Raw genomic sequence first — 20,465 nt, 5'->3', positions numbered from 1 at the left:
AAGTTACTCCGTATTAAGCATCTGAAAACCTCAGTTTATCACCCCCAGACGGACGGGTTGGTTGAGCGGTTCAACCAAAAGCTCAAACAGATGCTCCGCAAGGTAGTCGACGCGGACAGTATAAACTGGGACCAACTTTTACCCCTTGTGCTTTTTGTGTATCGGGAAGTGCCTCAAGCCTCCATGGGGTTTTCCCCTTTTGAGCTCTTATATGGCCGCCAGCCTTGGGGCATTTTGGACATTGTCAAAGAAGGACGGGAAGGGGAGGCGCTTCCCTCCACCAATATTTTGGAGTACATTGCGCAACTGCGCGAAAGGATAGAAAAACTTCGGCCCCTTCTAAAACAGTACATGTTGAGGGCCCAAAACACGCAGGCACGTAACTACAACCGTAACAGCACCCTCCGAGAGTTTCAGCCGGGGGATCGTGTGATGGTGCTCGTGCCTACCTCATGCCAAACTGCTAACCCGTTGGCAGGGCCCGTACGAGGTACGATAATGGAGAGAAAGGGGCTTGTCAACTATTTAGTGAAACAGCCGAATCGTCGACCGAGTGAGAGGGTGTACGACGTAAATTTGCTGAAACCGTGAAGGGACTGGGAGGACTGCCCTCATGCGACCAACACCCTCTCCCTTTTCTCACGAAAGACAATCCTTAATCTCGGTCCTAATTTGACGGCCCCCCAAAGACAGGAGCTGGAGTCTGTGATCCTGTTCGTCCCGGAGGTAGTCAGTGAGACACTGGGGCGCACCTCGTGGATTGAGCATGACATCGTGACGGACCCGGGGGTGTGGTCATGGAACACCCCTATCGCCTCCCGGAGGCAAAACGGGCCGAGGTGGGGCTGGAGGTGCAAAGAATGCTCGATATGGATATTATCGAAGAAAGTCACAGCCCCTGGTCCAGTCCAATAATCCTCGTTTCTAAGCCCAACGGCTCGTGGAGATTCTGTAATGATTTTAGACTTCTTAATCAGGTCTCCAAATTTGATGCCTACCCTATGCCCCAAGTAGACTAGCTCATTGAGCGCTTGGGTACAGCTCATTACCTGACTACTTTTGATATGACTAAAGGGTACTGGCAAGTTCCCTTAAAGGCATCCGCTAAAGAAAAAAACCCTAGCGGGCATTGGCAATATAAGGTCCTCCCATTTGGTCTGCACTTAGACCCCGCGACCTTCCAGCGTCTGGTGGATAGAGTGCTAAAGGCCCACCAGTCCTATTGTGCCGCCTACCTGGATGACGTCATCTATTCTGGCACCTGGGAGGAACATATCTTGCACGTTTACGCAGTCCTCTTAATACTAGCGAAGGCCGGCCTCCATACCAATCCCTGCAAATGCTATTTTGGGTTTCACGAGGCCAAATATTTAGGCTACCTAGTGGGCGGGGGACTGGTGAAACCGCAATGTTCTAAAATCAAAGACATCCTGGAATGGCCCCGTCCGATAACCAAGAAACAGGTGCAAGCCTTCCTGGGGTTAGTGGGTTACTACCGCCGGTTCGTACCCCGTTTCTCCGAGAGAGCCGCACCCTTGACGAACTTAACGAGGAAAAGGGCTCCGGTATATGTGGTACGGGACCACCTAACGGAACAGGTATTCAGTGACCTAAAGACGGCCCTGACCACGGCACCGATACTAAGAACCCCTGACTTTTCTCTCTCATTTGTCCTCCAGACCGATGCTTTGGACATAGGTCTAGACACTGTGTTGAGCCAGAGCATCGACGGTGCCGAGCACCCCGTGTGTTACCTGAGCCAGAAACTGCTGGATCGGGAGACCAGATATGCTGTGGTGGAAAGAGAAGCCTTGGCGATCAAGTGGGTGGTGACACACCTGAGGTATTACCTGTTGGGACGGGAGCTCACTCTGGTGACTGACCATGCCGCCCTCCAATGGATGGCTGTGCACAAGGAGTCGAATCCCCGAGTCACCAGGTGGTTTTTGGACCTACAGCCGTACAAGTTTACTGTCACTTATTGTCGTGGCAACTTGCAGGCAATGCTGACGCTCTCTCCCGGGTCCCGACCTCTCGGTTTGGGCTGCCCGACAGGATGGGGCTGGGCTGAAGGACGGGTCCTATCACGCACGCTTGCATAGGGAGCTGCGGAAAGACCCGACAAGCCGCGTATCACATTGGGCCAGGGGATCAAGGCGAGGCACTAACCTTTCTTTCTTTTGTTCCCGTAGAAAGACAGATTCAATGCCGCCATAAAATCCCGGACGCCTGGAAGGCAACACTAGCCACTTCCACATTCCATCACTTCCTGGTTCCATCACGATGACGTCATTCCTCCCACACACCACTGTGGTTCCCTTCCAGCATGCCATTCAATTTCCGGTCCCTCCTTATTTAAGTTCCCCCCTACAACTGTGACTGTGTGATGTCATGACCTTTTGTCAAAGCATAACGCCTGTGTATATGAGCAATATTTCTGTTACTTTTTGTTCCTTACAGTATACGGGCTGGAAACCCCAAACCTTGACCTGTCTTTGTTCCTTTATTACAGTACGTACAGAATCAGAGTCGAGGGTAGATCTCATAATTAAAGGTTCTACTCCAGAAACTATTTTTTTTGCAGGTTTTTTAAAATAAACTTGTTGTATCTGTCTACAGTAGAGTCTCCTGTAACCTAGAATTATCAGTTAACACAATAATGCATTCTAATTTCTTGGTGCTGAAAGACAAAAATTGACATTCTGCACTAATTTCTTATTAATAAACTTGCATGCACCAATTCAGGAGCTATCAGAGCCAGGATATGAATTTAAAGCATGTTCATATTTACTTTGACTAACATACAAACATGCTTGGTATATTGCATTTTGGGCAAATCTTTTTAGAAAGTAGCTGTATTGTTCCCATTATCATTTCTTATTATCTTTATTACTGTCTGTATGTTTAGATATTTAAATGCATTTCTTATTGTATGTGTACTTTTTTCCTCTCGCTCCTTAACACATTGTATGTTAGGCTAATTTCCAACTCTAAAGAGGCCTGGTGTAGTGATGAGTGAGTGGCAGCGGTGGGGAGGTTCCAAAAACTGAAACACAGAAGATTTTTTTACCCTAATTTAGGGAGTAGGGTTCTCTCTTTCTATAAGGAAAAATAAAATATCCATGACAGCCTCTCAGACAATTTTTTTCTTTGTGCAAACTGCAAATGAATTGTCCATTCTTTTCTTTCTCTCTTTTACATTGTTCTGGGGGTCATGTGCCTAGAGCCTGAAGATGGTTATGACATCCTGTGATGACATCACTGGCTTGAGAAGACTCATTGGAACCTCCTGGGGTTTGTCTTTTCTGACAAACGTCTGGTTCCCTACTGAAAACAGAACAAAATATGCTTTGAGACATCTAAAATTCTAAATTATATTTGCAGTGGTTTCACCTGTGCTCCTGTTCTGCATTTCATTGACACTGTGACACAGGGTTTTTTTTTAATTTTCTTCCATGCATCATATATGAGCAAGTTCAATAAACTTATTTTTAAAATGTCCTGCTGGGATCATGAAAGTACCCTAAGATGAGCTGTCCAGGGTCGATTCCTAGCTTGTACCCACTGATACCAGGATAGACTGTGACATCCTGCTACCTTGAAATGAAATAGACAGTTATCAGTCAGTTTGGTGCACCAATTAATTACTGACAACATCACATTCTTGAACAAGTTATATTTTTTCAAATAGATAGATCCAAAAAGGCTTGCAAAAACACAGAAATGTAATATCTGCTACTGCAGATACAAAGAAAAACATACAGTTGTACAAACAATGGCTGTATTCAGTATAATTAGAAATGAAAATGTATATTTTGCTCATGTATATGAAGCACTGCTAGGAATATGCATTAACTGGATTAAAATACAAGTACTTTGGATCTTATAATATGAATGCATTTTGTATGTATATGTTCCATATTTTGTACAAGGTTCCAACATGTTTATTCAAAAGTGAATTGTTCTTAATATGCAGATAAAATTATCTACATAAAGTACGGGATGGCTACTGGCAATAAAAACATCAAAAATGTAATATTTTCCTTATAATAAAAATTAAGCACTTTTTTTTTTTTTTACTATTGCAACATAACAAAGCAGCATGCATTTACACTAGGGCATCCATCACTGTAGAAAGTAAATTCACAAATATATTCTGTTTATTATTTGTAATTTAATATAATCCCGGCATATACTGACCATAAATCTCAGATTAGCTTTCCTAGGCCGTATCTCAAAATCCACATAACAAAAATGACTACGCTGTTTTTCTATTTTCTCTTCCATTAAAAAAGAAACAAACAAACAAAAAAAATAATAAACACTTTTTTCAGGTGGTACAATGGATGGATGGTACAAATAACCGGATTTGACTTCTGCCTCCTTAACTGCCCGAGAATAGTCAGGACATTCTCTCTGAGTCTACTGTGTGGATTTAAATCGGATAATAAAGGTCGACTCTCTCATGCCGAAAACTTGTATTATCAGCATGAATGACGACTCCGAATTCAAGTGTAAGCGTGCTTTGCAATAACAGACTGACTTGGATCCTCCCTTTCCCCGCTGCTTCCAGGATAGGTGTGGAAAATGATTTCATTTTTAACAGATCCACCTTCATGTTAAGGAATCCTCTGACGCCTTCAATAACAGTAGGAATAATAAAGCACAAACAACAAAAAAAAATTAGAATTATGAATATGAAATGTGTATATATATATATAGGAAGGACAGGATACATCGAAAAAATATAAAAAATAAGCAACTACATTCCTCAAGTGTTATTTTGAGCCGACTGAGGGTTAAAAAGGCAAGCGTCTGACCTTATTGTCAAAAGGTAAGGGCGGGGTCATTGTGATTGACACAGCTCTTAGCCGCTAGGAAAGGCCCTGCCCACTCACTTTCAGCGAATGGGAAAGAGAAGGAGGCGAGGCAGCAGCAGGCCTGGAATTGAAGGTTGGTTGCATGGGTAAGCTTTGGATGTGTTTTCTCGAGTTTTGTTTGACAGCTTTGTTTTTCAAGCTGAAACGTAAAGTAAACGATCAAACTAAAAACCCGAAGAATTTTCTGTGTTTGTGTTTTGTAATAAACGTATTGAATGTGAATTACTTTGCTTGTCAAGCAGCCTAAGAGAAAAGCAACAGAGTTGTTTCTATTAAAATCATCTAGCTAGTTATACAAAAATAACAGGAATGGCAATACTAAAAATAAAGCACGGGGAGGGTCCATGCTTGTGTGCTTAAAACACGGATTACAGTAGAAAAGACGTATTCCGTTACTGACATGTTCATTATATGTGCTACTACCATGTAACACAGCATATAATACTGAAGCACAGACAAAACAGAATATAGGACCAAGTTTATATTGTTTGTGATCTATTAAAACATTTTATGTATCCGCATCGGTTAAGCGGAAGGTAACGTTGTAGCTTCCACATTCGGGCCCATGTAGCGTTAGTTCATATTGTTTGGCATGCATGTTTCTTTCTTTATTTTTTTGCAATAGGCTTTGCAACGGAAACGATTAGCAACAGGAATCCATTGATACTGATTGCATGTCAGTTTACTGGCGATCGCGTAAACAGCTCAAGTTTCGGTTTTAAAGTCACGTTTGAATGCAACTTTTCTGTTAACCAGGTGAAATTGTACCGATTCATGCCGTCAGTTATCAAGTTCAACTTTTCTTCCCTTTCCCCTGTCCTGTTTTCTCTTTAGCAGTCACTTTGATGAAAGCGAGGACCGCTTATCTGGTCGATGGTTTGGGGCGTATTTTTGACAACTTTGTGAACTTCGGGAAACTGCATTTGACTGAGCTGGAGCGGCTGTGTCAAGAAGATCACTTTGGATTGTGAAATCTGGAATTTATTGAATTTTCTTTTTAGGCTATGGCACTGAAAGAAACTTTAACTTTATGTTGTCGAGAAGATTGTTAATAAGCAGCCAGTACTAAAACGGAATACTTTGACACGTATCACGATTCATAATGGATAACCAAGCGCAGGGTGCTGGTGGGGAAGACCCCAGCAAAAACTACAGAAGGAAGGCAAACGAAGATGAGATCAAAAATAAACCTAAACTGGTAAGGAAAATGTGCAACACAGTTTACAATACATTTATGAGATGAGCAATATACATTGACGTATGTATACTTTCTCGAGGCTTGCTTTGAGGCCCTAATAGGCACGTTATTAATAATTAATTACAAGACAGTAAAACTTAAGGAAAACGAAAAGCATTCTTTAGCACTTTCAAATAATGGTTTACTTTTAGGATCTACGTTTGTATAATCGGAGCATATGTAACAGTTAATCAAACAGTAATTGCAAGCAAATGTTGCCCCTTTTCAGACTTCTTGTGTTCAGTGTTGGTAACATAAGTGACAACTGAGTCAGTTAAAGTGAGGTGATAAATACCAGGTAGACTGATACAAGTTCATTAGATTCTGTAATTTGTTTTTCTGAAACTCGTTTCTTTAGGTTTTTGGTCTACTCCTTCAATAATATGATGAACATTCTAAACTATTACTTCTACAAAGAACACATTTTGTGATATTTGTGTAATTAATTCTTAACTAAAAAGGAAACCGTTATGCAAACCAAGACTGTACTTTTCTTTTTCAACGACTACAATTATTGCATTGGAGAATGTGCTGCGCCGATTAATCATTAACACGTGGTGTCTAAGATGCCTCTGCTCACATTGTTCACTTTCACGATTCATGAGTCATACAAGATCTCAATTAATAATCAATGAAAATTTCTGTTTAGAATTGATCATTGCATAAATTGCATTGTTTATTCATTTTTGACTTAGGATATTATGTGACTGAAGATTTTTCTTTTTACCAAGGTTTTACTTTAAGTACAGGCCTGGGTTAACTGTATTACGTTTAACCATGTTCCCACTGATTGTTTTTTAAGTTGAAAAAGTTAATTTATATTAAATTATGGCATATGTATTAGTCTACATATATTTGGAAGCCATAATGAATTCTTTTGTACATTCATAAGTTACTGAACCCTTCTAAACTTGAGTACTTTATTAAATGTCCAGAAGGTCATAAAGCCATCACATTGGCTATATTTAGACAAGAAGTATTCAAGCATAGCAATTTAAGGGAAAGGAGTTAAACACGTATGGTCACAGGTTCAAACTGTGTCCTAGACTAAACGGTTGCCCTCTTAGTCCGTGTTACGTTTTACGTGTACATTTGAAACATTCACTATGAAAGTGACTGATGTATGAAATAAAAGGTTGATTAATTGTATTTAGAGCGTTTGTGTAATATTTTGGCGTAAAGATTTTTTTATTTATTGATATTGGTTGAGTTGATACACATTTTAATTTGATCTTCTATTATTTGAAGAATGCCAGATCTTACCAGCATCAGAATACTGTATCTCCAGTGGTTTTGCTGTAATGAATGAATTCTGGTGTTTTTACTTTCATTGTGTACTGCGTATAGTGCATACTCAGAAATGGGCTAGGACCACTGACAGTTATATGAATTTTTCTGTAATAAAACAGATCCAATGACATTAAACTATATAGTTACACCCGCTATTATATTTTATGGTGATATATTACTAAGAAACTGAGTGCTCAACAATCCAAAAATTGTGCAGAGTTTACTCTCTGTAGGATTTTTATCGTTCACTAGTTTAGTAGTTAGTGTAAATGACTGTAAGTCATTAACCAAAAAGATGGCCTAAAGCACTGCTTGCACTTTCTGCTAATTCCTATGTATTGCATGTGCCTGCCTGGCCAAAATGTAAGAGTACTGGTTAATAAATAATACACTCCAAAAAGGATGTTCCATATGTATGTTTTACTACATAACAGTTTACCAAATTGCTATTCTTCCATCCATTTTGTGGCCCTGCTTAATCCAACAGAAGTAGCATCTTACATAGGTAGGTGACAGCTCCTGACAGGGCACCAGTATATCCTAATGCACAGTCACAAATATACCCACACTTGCTCATACTGGGACAGTTTTAACTCATCAGGTACTCTAATATGCATTTCTTTGGTATGTGCAAACTCTGTGCAGAGAGTTGCCAGTCCAGGGTTCTGATCCACTCTTCTGGAAGTGCTTACCAAACATCCATCCATCCATTTTCTAACCCACTGAATCCGAATACAGGGTCACGGCGGTCTGCTGGAGCCAATCCCAGCCAACACAGGGCACAAGGCAGGAACCAACCCTGGGCAGGGTGCCAACCCACCGCAGGACACACACAAACACACCAAGCACACACTAGGGCCAATTTAGAATCGCCAATCCACCTAAGCTGCATGTCTTTGGATTATGGGAGGAAACCGGAGCGCCCGGAGGAAACCCACGCAGACACGTGCGATACATAGAAATTAGCAGAAACATGCAAACTCCACGCAGGGAGGACCCGGGAAGCGAACCCGGGTCTCCTAACTGCGAGGCAGCAGCGCTACCACTGCGCCACCGTGCCGCACTTACCAAACAGCAACTGTAAAAATCTTATAACATATTAGAAATATAGTTATCGTACCTCTTTACACTTCTCTGACACTGCGATATTGCCAGTGTTTGCAGCATGAAAGTTTTAAAAAGCCACAGCCCAGACATGTGTGAGACTGCGGGAGGAATGTCCTGTAAGAAGAGAGTAAAACAGTAAAGTGTGTCTTCATTGTCCACTGTCTTGTGGAGTGATGTATTAGTTTTCCCACATTTTCACCACAACACTAAACTTTCTGGGTCATTCCATGTCAAATATAACATTTTTGCAGAACTTCTGTCTCAAAAAATTCTGAAAAAAGTACCAGGTGTACTCATGTTATCCAGGAGATACCCTGTAAAATTATTTTGATGCAAGATGAATACTTTCCAAGATACCGGCAATTTTGTGAGGGGAGAGGAGTGTCAAATTTGACACGTCTTTGTTTTTTCATCAATTTCTCAAGACCTAAACCACCCAACAGGCTGAAATTTTGCATACTGGTACCTCGATAGGTATAGTATGTAACAACATCAAAATATTTGGTGCAGATAACACCACCTGGTAGGAGCAGACTTTCAAAAATGAAAAAAAAATATTTTGCGTCTTTGGCTTTGTGATGTTTAGGCTTTCAGAAAGCATACTTCAAACTGCTGAATTTTCTTCCATGTTTAGTTACCTACACAGGGCTTTTCAGCAGGTTATAAAAAACAAGAAACTGCGTTAGTGTTTGAGCAGCAGACCTCTCAAATGTGAAAAAGTCATTTTGGGTCTAATTTTCTGACCAGCTTAATGTACTGTGGGAATGTCCATACATTTTTAATTTTTTTTTCTTGTATCCTACATGGTCCCTTCTTTCTCAAAAAACAAGTCTTGCTTTTCTTATGTCAAATGTCTTATGTTAAATCACCAAATGCACATTAAGCACAACATATGAACAACACTGCTTGATGTATGGGTTATAATGAAATGTTAACATCTTGGTATTGTAACAGCAGGAATTTGACCCATTTCATTTCTGTTTCAATCAAAGTGCAGAGTGTAGGGCATCTTTGTCTTTAAGATCAAGATGGTACTGCCTTCCACTGACCGTTGTAGCTGCACTAAGCAGTGCAATGACACACTGTAATGGCACCTCCACAAATATTATCTCTAGGTGGTCAATGGAAAGACTGCGAAGGACAGTTTGGATGCATGAAACCTATCAGGATGTCTGATTCTGCTGCAGTCTTGTCACAAATCACACCAATCCAGCATTTTTCATCATACATGCACCCAACATAGCCTCCAATAGGACAGTGGTCTAATTTGAGGGATGCATCTGATCCATCAGGAGTGTGATCGTGAGTGGGCAGGATCTTAGTGGCTGCATGGCTGCTTCAGTGGTGAATATTCAGACAATCAATTGACTGTCTTCACCAGACACTGGGCTGACTTTGAGTTTGCTGGCTTCTGTAGGGATGTAACAGTGGTATTCTCGAGTACCAGGTACTCTTTTGGCCATGAATAATCACATTCACTGTCCAGCAACATAAGATAGGACATTGTCATTTGATATCAAAAAATCTTTTTTTTCATAACTTAATAATTGAAAACTCAATGATTACCATTATTGTCGCATGGAACATTTAGCCTATGCTTAGGATGGAAAATAAACATGAAAGATTTGCATAAGAAAAACAAGGTTTGTGTTTTGAGAAGAAGAGACAATGTGGAATAAATGAAAAGTATTTTTTAAAATTATCTGCACATTCACACATGCCATTAAGGTGCTCTGAAAATGAAATTTAGAATAATTTTTTGGATTTGAGAGGTCTGCTGCTCAAACCCTGATACAGTTGCTTTTTTATTTATTGCTTTTTCAGAAAGCCTATATAGTTATCTGAATAAGGAACACATTCAAAAGTCTATGTTTTTTACAAATAGGTGTTTCTGAGTCATAAACATAACTAAGCCAGAAACTCAAATTAAATTGTGTTCAGTTTCAAGGGGCTGCTTTGATCATGCTGGGTCATCTGGACCAAATGTTTTAATGTCTTTACATACAATATCAATTAATGTACCAGTGTGCAAAGTCTGAACCTGCTTGGTGGTTTAGTTCTTGAGCTATGGACTTGTGAAATTTGAAGGAAAAAATAAGGTTGGATAAAATTGAATTCCCCCACCTCTCAGTAAACTGGCTCTATCTTGGAAAATATTGATCTTACATCAAACAAATTTCACATGGTGTCTCCTGACTAACATGGGTACACCTGGTTACTTTTTAAGAATTTTTTGAGTTCGAAGTGCATGGACCATTGCTTGATTTGATATGGAATGATCCCTCTGAGACTCTGACCTCTCTTCCTTCCACTAGCAAGCTTTTGCCAAACTTATTTCCTGATTCTAGTCTCACTGCTTGAGATGACTGTCATATATGTACTCTGTGGCCTCTATGGGAACAAACTCTAGGTTAGAAATCCATCCATCCATTATCCAACTACAGGGTCAAAGGGGTCTGCTGGAGCCAATCCCAGCCAACACAGGGCGCAAGGCAGGAAACAAACCCCAGGCAGGGCCCCAACCCACCACAGCAGGTTAGAAATGCCCTGCTAAAATTACATGAGCACACACGCAATGAACCAAATCAATTCTTTTTTTTTTTAAATGGAATCTTATTAAATGCCACCACTTCAAATTATTTCTCTTTTAAGACTGTTCATAGTCTTTTTAATTAGAGAGGAGGAAAATCAAAGTACCCCTTCCTGTCAAAAAAAAAAAAAAAATCCACGTGAATGCAATTATTGAAAAATAAATGTCTTTAAAATATTAAGGATATGTGACTCAATATTGAAAAATAAATGTCTTTAAAATATTAAGGATATGTGACTCAGATGTGGTACTTAAACACATATGTTACAGGTATAATACTAGTATTGTTGGGCTTTTAGAGAATGGCAACAGATTGATCCTGTGACAAAATGGGTGTAGCCTCCTTTTTTGATTATATTAATGGAGTCAACTCTGGAAAGTTTATGATTAAATTTGGCTTGCTGCTCTGGATGTGCTTTCTAGTGCCAAGGTTAGGTGCATTTGTATGCTTGCCCATTTTAGTACCAGTCTTCTTTTAACTGAAATCAATCCTGAAAATGAGGTCCTGTTCATAAGTTAGTACTGTATATCAAGGATAAGGCTGAATAGGACATGTTTTTTGGTCCATTTTAAGACTGGAAATGAAGACATTCCACATTCAATCAGTTAAGCTCACATTTAATGCCATCTATTTAAATCTAGAGGAAACCTCAATCTTCAGTTTATTCATCAAAGAATCCTTCTTGTAACAATTTTTATACCTCTATGACAGCAGTATCTTGGAATGTGTGATTCAGTACATAATGATTGCCCTGTCCTTTACTAATTTCACAGAAAATAAACTTTCATATAATTAAACACTCACTGTAGTTTATTCTGTTTATTTCACATTTTTGAGCATCGTGGACTGTTTAATGTTTTTAAATGATAAATCAGAAGTCAATTATTATTATTATTTTACTGTATAGAAAAAGTGGTTTGTGTTACAAAGTTTTTTGTTTGTGGTTTTTGTCTTTTTTACACACAGTAAGTGCACAATTTCAAATGAATGCACCACAGCACAGACAAGGTACAAAATATATAAAAAATGCAAACTGTGCTGTTGATTTTTGGAAAAGGACCAATTTATTTAATAGCAAAAATCAAGGAAATATTTAGGTTTGGCAAGTGGTAGTTTGCTGCATAATGTGTAAAGGAGAACCTCTTCCACAATATTATAACATATTTGCATTTAGTAAATGTAATGATATAAAAGGCTTTTAACTTTAATTTAATTTTAAAAGCATATTAAAATGAGCAAAAATGACAATCCAAGATTTAGCTAACATGGGACTGTTTAATGTATACATATTATTATGAGGATTGTGTAGACCTTCAATGTAAACAAGAGCAGAGTGCCAGGGGAAAGTAAAGACATATTGTGTTTAGGAGTTTGTCTTTAGGAAGCAACAATGTGTGTGATGCTTGGGGTCTAGCTTTTACTAAGTAAAAATGAAAATGATTTAATCCAAAGACCAGGTGGTGGTCTTAAACAAGAAACCCAGACCCAGCCTATTTAACTTTGTTTCTTAGAATGCCACAAATGTAAAGTACATTAAGTAAATTGATGGACAGAAAGGTGGTCCTTGGAAATTTTGTGAACTAAATGGACATAGCAAATTGTAAGCTGATTTTTTTAATAACAGTTTTTGCTTCATTTGGGGAAAGTTGGAGGTTGTGATGGAGTTGAAATTTAGGAGAAAATGTTATTGAGATTTATGGACATACAGTTTTTTTCCTCAGTTGTTAATTTTGTATTTGGAGGTTTCATTTATAGTCCATGAAAGGATACTGGAGGCCTTATAGGGCTACAGACAGCAATGTGGATATTGTTAATCAAAGAAATGTGTTGACAGTACATTACATCATATTACAAAACTGGTTTATTATTTGCATGTGAGGTTTCAAATTTGAAAAACAAATTCACTCTGTGTGTAACTTATAGTAGTCAAAATGAAAGATTTAGTAACTTTATAGCTCTTCAACAGAATATCGGACAAGACTAGAGAACAATGAGAATTTTGTTCCCTAGGTTTAATTCCAAAATGTTGTATGTTTGACATAGATAAGTAATCTAAGTAAAAGTGGACCAATTGTAGAAAAAAATGTGAACAATTTAAGTCATTTCAAGTTGACAATTTAAAGAAAAGTTTTTGTACGGCACGGTGGTGCAGTGGTAGCACTACTGCCTCACAGTAAGACCTGGGTTCGTTTCCCGGGTCCTCCGTGCATGGAGTTTGCATGTTCTCCCTGTGTCTGCGTGGGTTTCCTCCGGGTGCTCTGGTTTCCTCTCACTGTCCAAAGACGTGCAGGTTAGGTGCATTGGCGATCCTAAATTGTCCCTAGTGTGTTACAGACTCCAAAAATGAAAATTGAGACAGAAGCAACACTAGTTTAGAAGGAGACTTCCGGACAAAACTTTACTGGCGATAAAAGGAGGTTATAAGGTTAACAGTAGATGCGAAAGGAAGTATTTGATGGTATTTTTGAGGATGACAAGTGGACAAGCAGCCTTGCCAGGATGAAGATGTAGATAGGCCAGGTTTTGATTTTTTTCTGTTTATTTGTACTCTTTTTGTTTATTCCTCATCTGTGTGAGGTATTTGATAAGTTTTTTTTTCTTTTATACATTTGCCAGTTATTTTAGAATAGCAGTTACCCTCAAGGTCATCTCCACCTACGTATTACACTGCTCCCTAAATGTTGTTATTGTTTTTATCTTTGTAATTGAAATATTGATCTGAATTTTGAAGTATAAGAGGTTTGTTTTAGGGTGGCACAGTGGTTAGCAATGCAACTTCACAGCTCCAGGGTTCTCATTTATAAAACTTTGCATGGATTTGATCGTAAAAATATGCGCATGTCAAAAAACAGTAAAATGCATATGCCAAAAAAGAAAAAAACAGAGTTATAAAACCTGGAATACACACATTTCTGTGCAATTTAACTTTATAAATTATATTCATCTTGTAAATGTGCATTTGTAAATGCACCTTAATGCCAATCTTCCTCATACATATGCAACCACAATGTTGCAAACATTAACTAGCAGCCTCCCTCCTGATGCATCCAGACCCACCCACCACCTGCATTCAATAGCATCTGACTGTGCACCACAACTGAGTGAACAAGATCATGTACAGCATTATAGCACCTCTTCTGTGTTCTGGGGGTCCAGGAAAGGCATAAGGTGCCTTTGTCTTAATGAGTAGCCACTGTGACAGATTGGGGCTCTCTTGACCCCTTGAACCCTCAGACCACTCGTCAGACACCAGGTAAAAGTCCAAATACTTGATTTATTAGAACAATAAAGTGCACAAAGCACCCTCTCCTCCTCAATACTCTTATACAAATCAATAATCACTAATCACAAATACAGTAAACAATCCACCACTCCCAGACGTGTTGCCCTCCTACCACCCAGCTCAGCTCAACGCTCTGGTGTCTCTCTCAGTCTTTTATAGTCCTTGTCCCGGAAGTGTTTTGCCCTCTCTGTCCACGTGACTAGGAACACTTCCGGGTCAAATAAAAATCCTTTTTCTTTACCCCGGAAGCACGTCATTCCCCTTGTCCATATGTACTTCCGGGGCGTAGGGAAAATAGTCACTGCTTCTCTCTGCAGCGCCTTCTAGTGGCCCCCATGGTATCCAGCTGGGCTGTAAAGGAAAACTCCAATGTCCATAATTCCCTGCTGGCATTCCGGGCACCTCCATGCTGGAGGGAGGGCTCCACCTGGCGGCGTGGGGGTATTGGCCAGGATGAACGGCCGGCCATCTATCACACACTAATACCTGGCACATGAAGATTGGGTTCAGCCAGTTATCTTATCAACAAGCCAGCCCCACATACTGTACTGTCACATCTGTTAAAGCCAGTTTCCCTCAAAGTAAATGAATCACAGGTTGACACAGGCCACAGATGTGATGCTTGTCAGTCTTATCTTGGCATCACATATGATTCGCGCATTAATGGAATGTAACTGCTTATGGTTAACAAAAAACAATTTCATTCTCGCTAGGTGCCCTCATTGCAGTATGAGTGTAGTAAATTGATCTGATTACATTAGGAGAACAAGACACTGCTGCGAATTGTCTTCTTATGTTGTCAAAAATATGTTTTGTGTGTACACACCCACACTATATCAAAACTGAATGTATCACCCCGCCAATCTGTTAATGGCTTCTAGCACAGGAGGTATGATGGAGTGAAGCTTGGCTAAGATATTCCTGATCTATTGGCAAGATCCCTGAGAAGGCAGCAGGTAGGTTATGCAAACTGACAAAAAGTACTTCAGTGTAAATATCCAGCAATTACCCTATTAAAAGGAAACTAAAACAGTTTGAATATGTTTGTCATGTCAACGCACATTATAATAATGACTCAATGATATGAATTATTATGTGTGAGTCTGGTTTTAGCTGGTTTTGCTGCATTTCCTTGCTTGTTCATGGGTGCCATCATTTACCAGTTTCTCTGAAATGTTACATACATGTGGGTCAGAGTTTTCACAAATAAACACAAGCTTTTAAGTCAGAGTTTGCTTTATAAATCCTGATGTTTGCATGGGTAGTTCCATACACGAATTACTAGCCTCTTTTTGTGCATACGCTCAATTTATAAATGAGGCCCAAGGCGACTGACTTTGAATTCATTCACTGTTAATGTGGGGTTTGCACATTTTATCCACATCTGCATTTGGTTTCCCTCTGGGTCCTCTAGTGTTCTTTCCCCATCCCACAGATCTGTGTTAATCTTGCTTTCAGGTTGCTTTGGACAAAAGTATGTACTTAATGAAAAAAATGTAATGCAAATGTATTCGGTTTATGAAAATTTTCATGGTATGGGTATGACCTTGCAATAGAGTGCAATTATAGCTGTTTAGTTGTTCATACAATAATGCAATATTTGGTTCAGACAGGTTTGATAATGGGATAGGTGTGTGGATATTTTGTTTATGTTCAACATTTTACATGTTTCTCTCTTTTTTTTTTTTTCCTGACTTTCAGCTTCTAGACATTGTGGCATAGAAAAGCAAACTGGTAATCTGAAATATCCAAATTAAAAACAAGCTAATACTCTGAACATGTTTTATGAAACAACATTGTGTATTTAGAATGCAGATGCTAATTTGATAGTACAGTCTTTGCCATAGCAAATTGAATTTTAAATATTTCAAAGATGGAATTTTAACTACTAGGTTACAGATTTTGTATTCAATACAAAGGAAATGAGAATATTTGTATAAGTATTGCTTTCTGCCTGGTATGCAAGTCATTTATAATACATGTACGGTGGAATGGTGGCTCTTTGGCACCAACTGGTTTGGTAATTCAAAGGTTGCTGGTTCAAATCCTGGCAGTTACAGAAGGAATGCTACTCCGCTGGGCACTTGAGCAAGGCCCATAACCTGCAGTTGCCCTAGGGGTGCTGTACAAACAGCCGACTCTGCCCCCAAAACTCTGTGCGTCTCTGGAGAGTAAGTTGGGGTGTTTAAAATGACTAAATCCCAATCAAAGACATTGTATATAGCAAATAAAGGATTAAAAATCACAAAAAAACACAAATATACTTTCTGTTAGAGAACTGGTGTCCTGCATTGTATATCCTCCTATGCTTTATAAAGATATTACCTTCATAATGAACTTCATAAATTTGTGACAATATAACTTACTTGTAGTGTACTTATTAAGGCTTTTTGTTTTTGTACTTCTGCTTGTTTATTAGATCTTGCATGTTCTTTGACTTTAGGCAGTATCCTGTTCCATTACATGCCAATAGATGTTGCTGTATTAGGTTTTATGTTGCTGTATTCAAATGTAAGCATCTTCTTCTGTAGTGTCACAAATGAAGGACTGGTGTATTGGCAACACCAATCAAAAATAGGAATGTGGTTAGGGCTTCTGTGAGTTTACTTAAGGAAGACTTGTACACTGCTTACTGATGAAATTAAGTCTAAAGGCTTTTCCCTGTATTTTTGCCATTTAATGAGCGCTGAATTAATGTTTTGCACATTTATTTCCAGTGCTCTTACTCTGTTGTCAGTTGTGCTGCATAGCATGTGGGTGCTGCTCATCACATTTTGATCAAAGCCCTAACAGAACACTCATCTTCCAACTGTTTTGAAAACTGTCAGACATCAAGTGCATGGTGATGCTTGAAAAAGATAATCCTTATGGGTAGGAAGTATGGTACTGAGGCAATGAATCTTGTTTTCAGATTCCATATCTTTGTCTGCTGCTGCCTGCTGGCCTGCCACACTTTTTTAAGAGGGATATAACATCAATCTGGTTCTGATTTTTCGAGGAAAGGGGCTTGTATTTATGAGGAAACCATGAATGCCACCAAACAGTTGTATGCATTGTATTTACCTTGAAAAAGTAATGCAGGGTAATATTTTCCCCAATTCATTTTTTTCTGAAATGATTAACTACTTCTGAAAAGCTGCTACAAATAGATTCATACATGTATCTGAGTCTGACATACCTATATTGTGCACACCTATTAATCTTCTCTTATCTGTTAATCTCTTCTCATCTTACATTGAACCACCTATTGGGCATAGTATAATCTCCTACAATACTCTCAAGTTGCACACAATGTCTTTAAAAGACAGTTGAGCTGGGTCAACCAATTCTCGATTTCAATAAAGGTCATCTAACTTCTTTTCAAATTATTGGGTATAATCGTAAGCTGTTAGATTTTTCTTGTATCCGTCAAAGGTAATACAGATCTAAAGAAATTTATTAGTATTACACCTGTTTAACTTTCATCTTCTTGTATTGTACTGTACTGTAGGTAGCTAGACAGAACTTTATTTGTCTTCACAGGGAAATATGGCTTTTAACAGAAACTCTCTAAATAAATAGGTAGATAAGTGTATTAGTACAGTTTTGGCTTTCACGCCATTGTTATCCAAATACTATACTTTTTGACTATTTCTAACACAGACTATAGCTGGCATTGTCTTAAGTGCCTTTGGTAACTAGGGGGCTTTGCCTCCTGCTAGCTTTGCTCGCCAACTCCTTCCCTGAAGGCAGTGCTAGAGGCCGTTGTGAAGAGGGGGGGCTGAATGCACCCCTAGGAGTAGTGGCCGCCTCTCCAAAACACCTCTTAAGTGGTGATACAATGGGAAACAAATACAGTGTTGTCTAAACTTCCAGTTTGCTCGATCAGCTGCTGGTTGCTGCCTCTGCCGTGCCATGTGATCTGCACTTCGTTCGCCTATCCTTCAAACACCCCGCCCCACCCCACCTTGCCAGCGCGATGTTGCGAAGTGGGTGCGGCTGAATGCACTCCAAGGAGATGCGGTCGCTCTTCTGATACAGCTCTTAAACGGTGATACAATGGGAAACAAATAACTGTTTTTTTTACCTCCTCTTTGCTCGCTCAGCTGCATGGCTTGTTGCTCCTGATGTTTAAAAGCCTGTACAGCACCTTCTTGTCCCCCAGACATCCTCAAACACTATGCAATCTTGTTCCTCTGTTCCTTTGTTTCACTGAGTAATATTTTCCATATGTTTGCACTAATGCGATCTTTACTCTCATTTTTATGAAACTTTTGAATTTTCCTACTTCCATTAACTGTAATCTGGTCTGCATGTGAATCTCGGGACATGCTTCCAAAGGTTGTAAGTATGACGTGACTTGTCCGTCTCTCAGGATGTAGAAGTGTCTCTGTCTCTCTTTAACAGATCTCTGTTCCAAAGATCTCTCTCCCAAAGATCAAGATTTTTTTATAATAGAGAGAAATGTACTCATTGAAAAGGGAAATTTAGATGCATTCAGCAGCACAAGCATAAAAACAAATGTACAGACTCAGGGTACAATTAATTAATCAGTAAATAATGAATGTATAATGTATAAATTGCAAAAAGTAATAACAATAATAATATATTTGATTTATATACCACTTTCCCCATGCATTGAACTTGGAGTATCAGTATTTAGGTTGAGACATTGGGAGGAAGCACTGAATATCCTGATGGCAGCAACCAGAAAAGACCCCAAAGATGCTTCTAAGCACACCGTGATGGAATGTGGCTGTGGCTAAAAGTACTCCAAGAGACAAATGGATCTCATTTTGCCACCATACTCTCTTTCACAACAGCTTCTAGGATTTCCAGAGTTACTGTAGCCCTGTAATGGAACAGACTTAATGGCAAGTTTGTTCAGACAGTATTCATCTTTTGAGCTTAAGTTGTTTACTCAGGAGACCAAAACATATAACAATGCACTGGCTACTTCAGACTGATAGAACATTTCCAGCAACTTGTTACTACATAGGTCTCCATAGGAAGTACAGTCTGCTCTTACACTTCTTGTACAGCACCACATTGTTGTCAGACAAGATAAGTTTCTTTGGCACACCAGAAGTCCACCACCAGTTGATTTGTCTTGTCAATGCTGAGTTTCAGGTGGTTCTTCTTGTGCACCATAAGGCATTTTGCTTTGAGTTTAAACCTGTAATGCGTCTAGGCTGTTGCTGTCTGCTTCTTTGTCATTCAGCCTGCCCACTTTCTATGCTGTCACCTTTTCTACTATTTTAGCTTATTTTTCTGCCTTTGCTTGGGTTATCTGTGAATATAAATAAAAAAAAAATAAAATAAAATATAACATTAGATAATATTATAAAACAGAAGAAAAATACAATGATTTCTCCATACACATTTCATTTTCTTAATGTCAGTCCATCAGCAAAACAAGATGTCATTGTATATGTAAAATTATAGTAATCAGAATGCAATACCTGGATTAGTTGCTATGATTACATGGTTGAATTTAAAGATAGAGAAAACCCCTCTTTGTTTAATTATAGACTTATTGCCACAAGTCTTTAACAACATTCACAAAATGGCGGAGCAGAACACTACAAAATACCTTTGTAATACATATTAGAAGAGTATGAGTTTTTTTTTTTTGTAAATCACATATTATAAACATATTATGCTGACAAACTTAATTCTCAAAGAATTACATAATCTGATGGAAATATTATAGAGCAGTGTTTCCTAAACTCAGTCCTGGGGACCCACTGTGGCTTCAGGTTTTTGTTCAAACCAGATTCCTAATCAGTAAAAACACCTGATAACACTGAGCTCATTTAATTAGCTGGTATTTTTTTCTTTTATTCTACATTTAGAAAAGCACAGCAGCATGATTACATTTGTAAGACATTTAGAAATATTTCTGCTTTTGCTATAGGTTTAAGTGTTTAATTCTCTTTTGTTGATTTCATTATATTTTGCCCTTTCTTTGTGAAGTTTTCACCCTTTTTTGTATCTTATTAATGACAATTAAAAATGAGCAGAGCAGACACGCAAGCAGACAACACTGAATAATCAAAGGCTGCAACTACTTTAGCATCAGACCCACTAATTAGTAA

The 20,465-nt window shown here is 38.8% G+C and overlaps 1 protein-coding gene across 8 annotated transcripts in view; it reads left to right on the top strand.

Annotated features, from left to right (window-relative positions):
- Window positions 1-4,874: 4,874 nt before the first annotated feature.
- Window positions 4,875-20,465, top strand: part of diaph2 (diaphanous-related formin 2) — a 1,278,655-nt gene continuing 1,263,064 nt past the window's right edge. For 5 of the 8 annotated variants that reach the window (XM_039766010.1, XM_039766009.1, XM_039766012.1 and 2 more), the window contains exons 1-2: window positions 4,875-4,966; window positions 5,715-6,078. In XM_039766010.1, coding sequence (XP_039621944.1) covers window positions 5,983-6,078 — 96 coding nt within the window. In that variant the 5' untranslated portion in view covers window positions 4,875-4,966; window positions 5,715-5,982. Of the gene's footprint in view, window positions 4,967-5,276; window positions 5,417-5,467; window positions 6,079-20,465 lie in introns of those variants that run through there. The other 3 variants (XM_039766007.1, XM_039766008.1, XM_039766013.1) reach the window with 3 other exon arrangements.

Source organism: Polypterus senegalus, chromosome 10, assembly GCF_016835505.1.
Source record: "Polypterus senegalus isolate Bchr_013 chromosome 10, ASM1683550v1, whole genome shotgun sequence".
Lineage (NCBI taxonomy): Eukaryota > Metazoa > Chordata > Cladistia > Polypteriformes > Polypteridae > Polypterus > Polypterus senegalus.
Note: the sequence above shows the minus strand (reverse complement) of the source record. Positions and strands in the feature narration are given on the sequence as shown.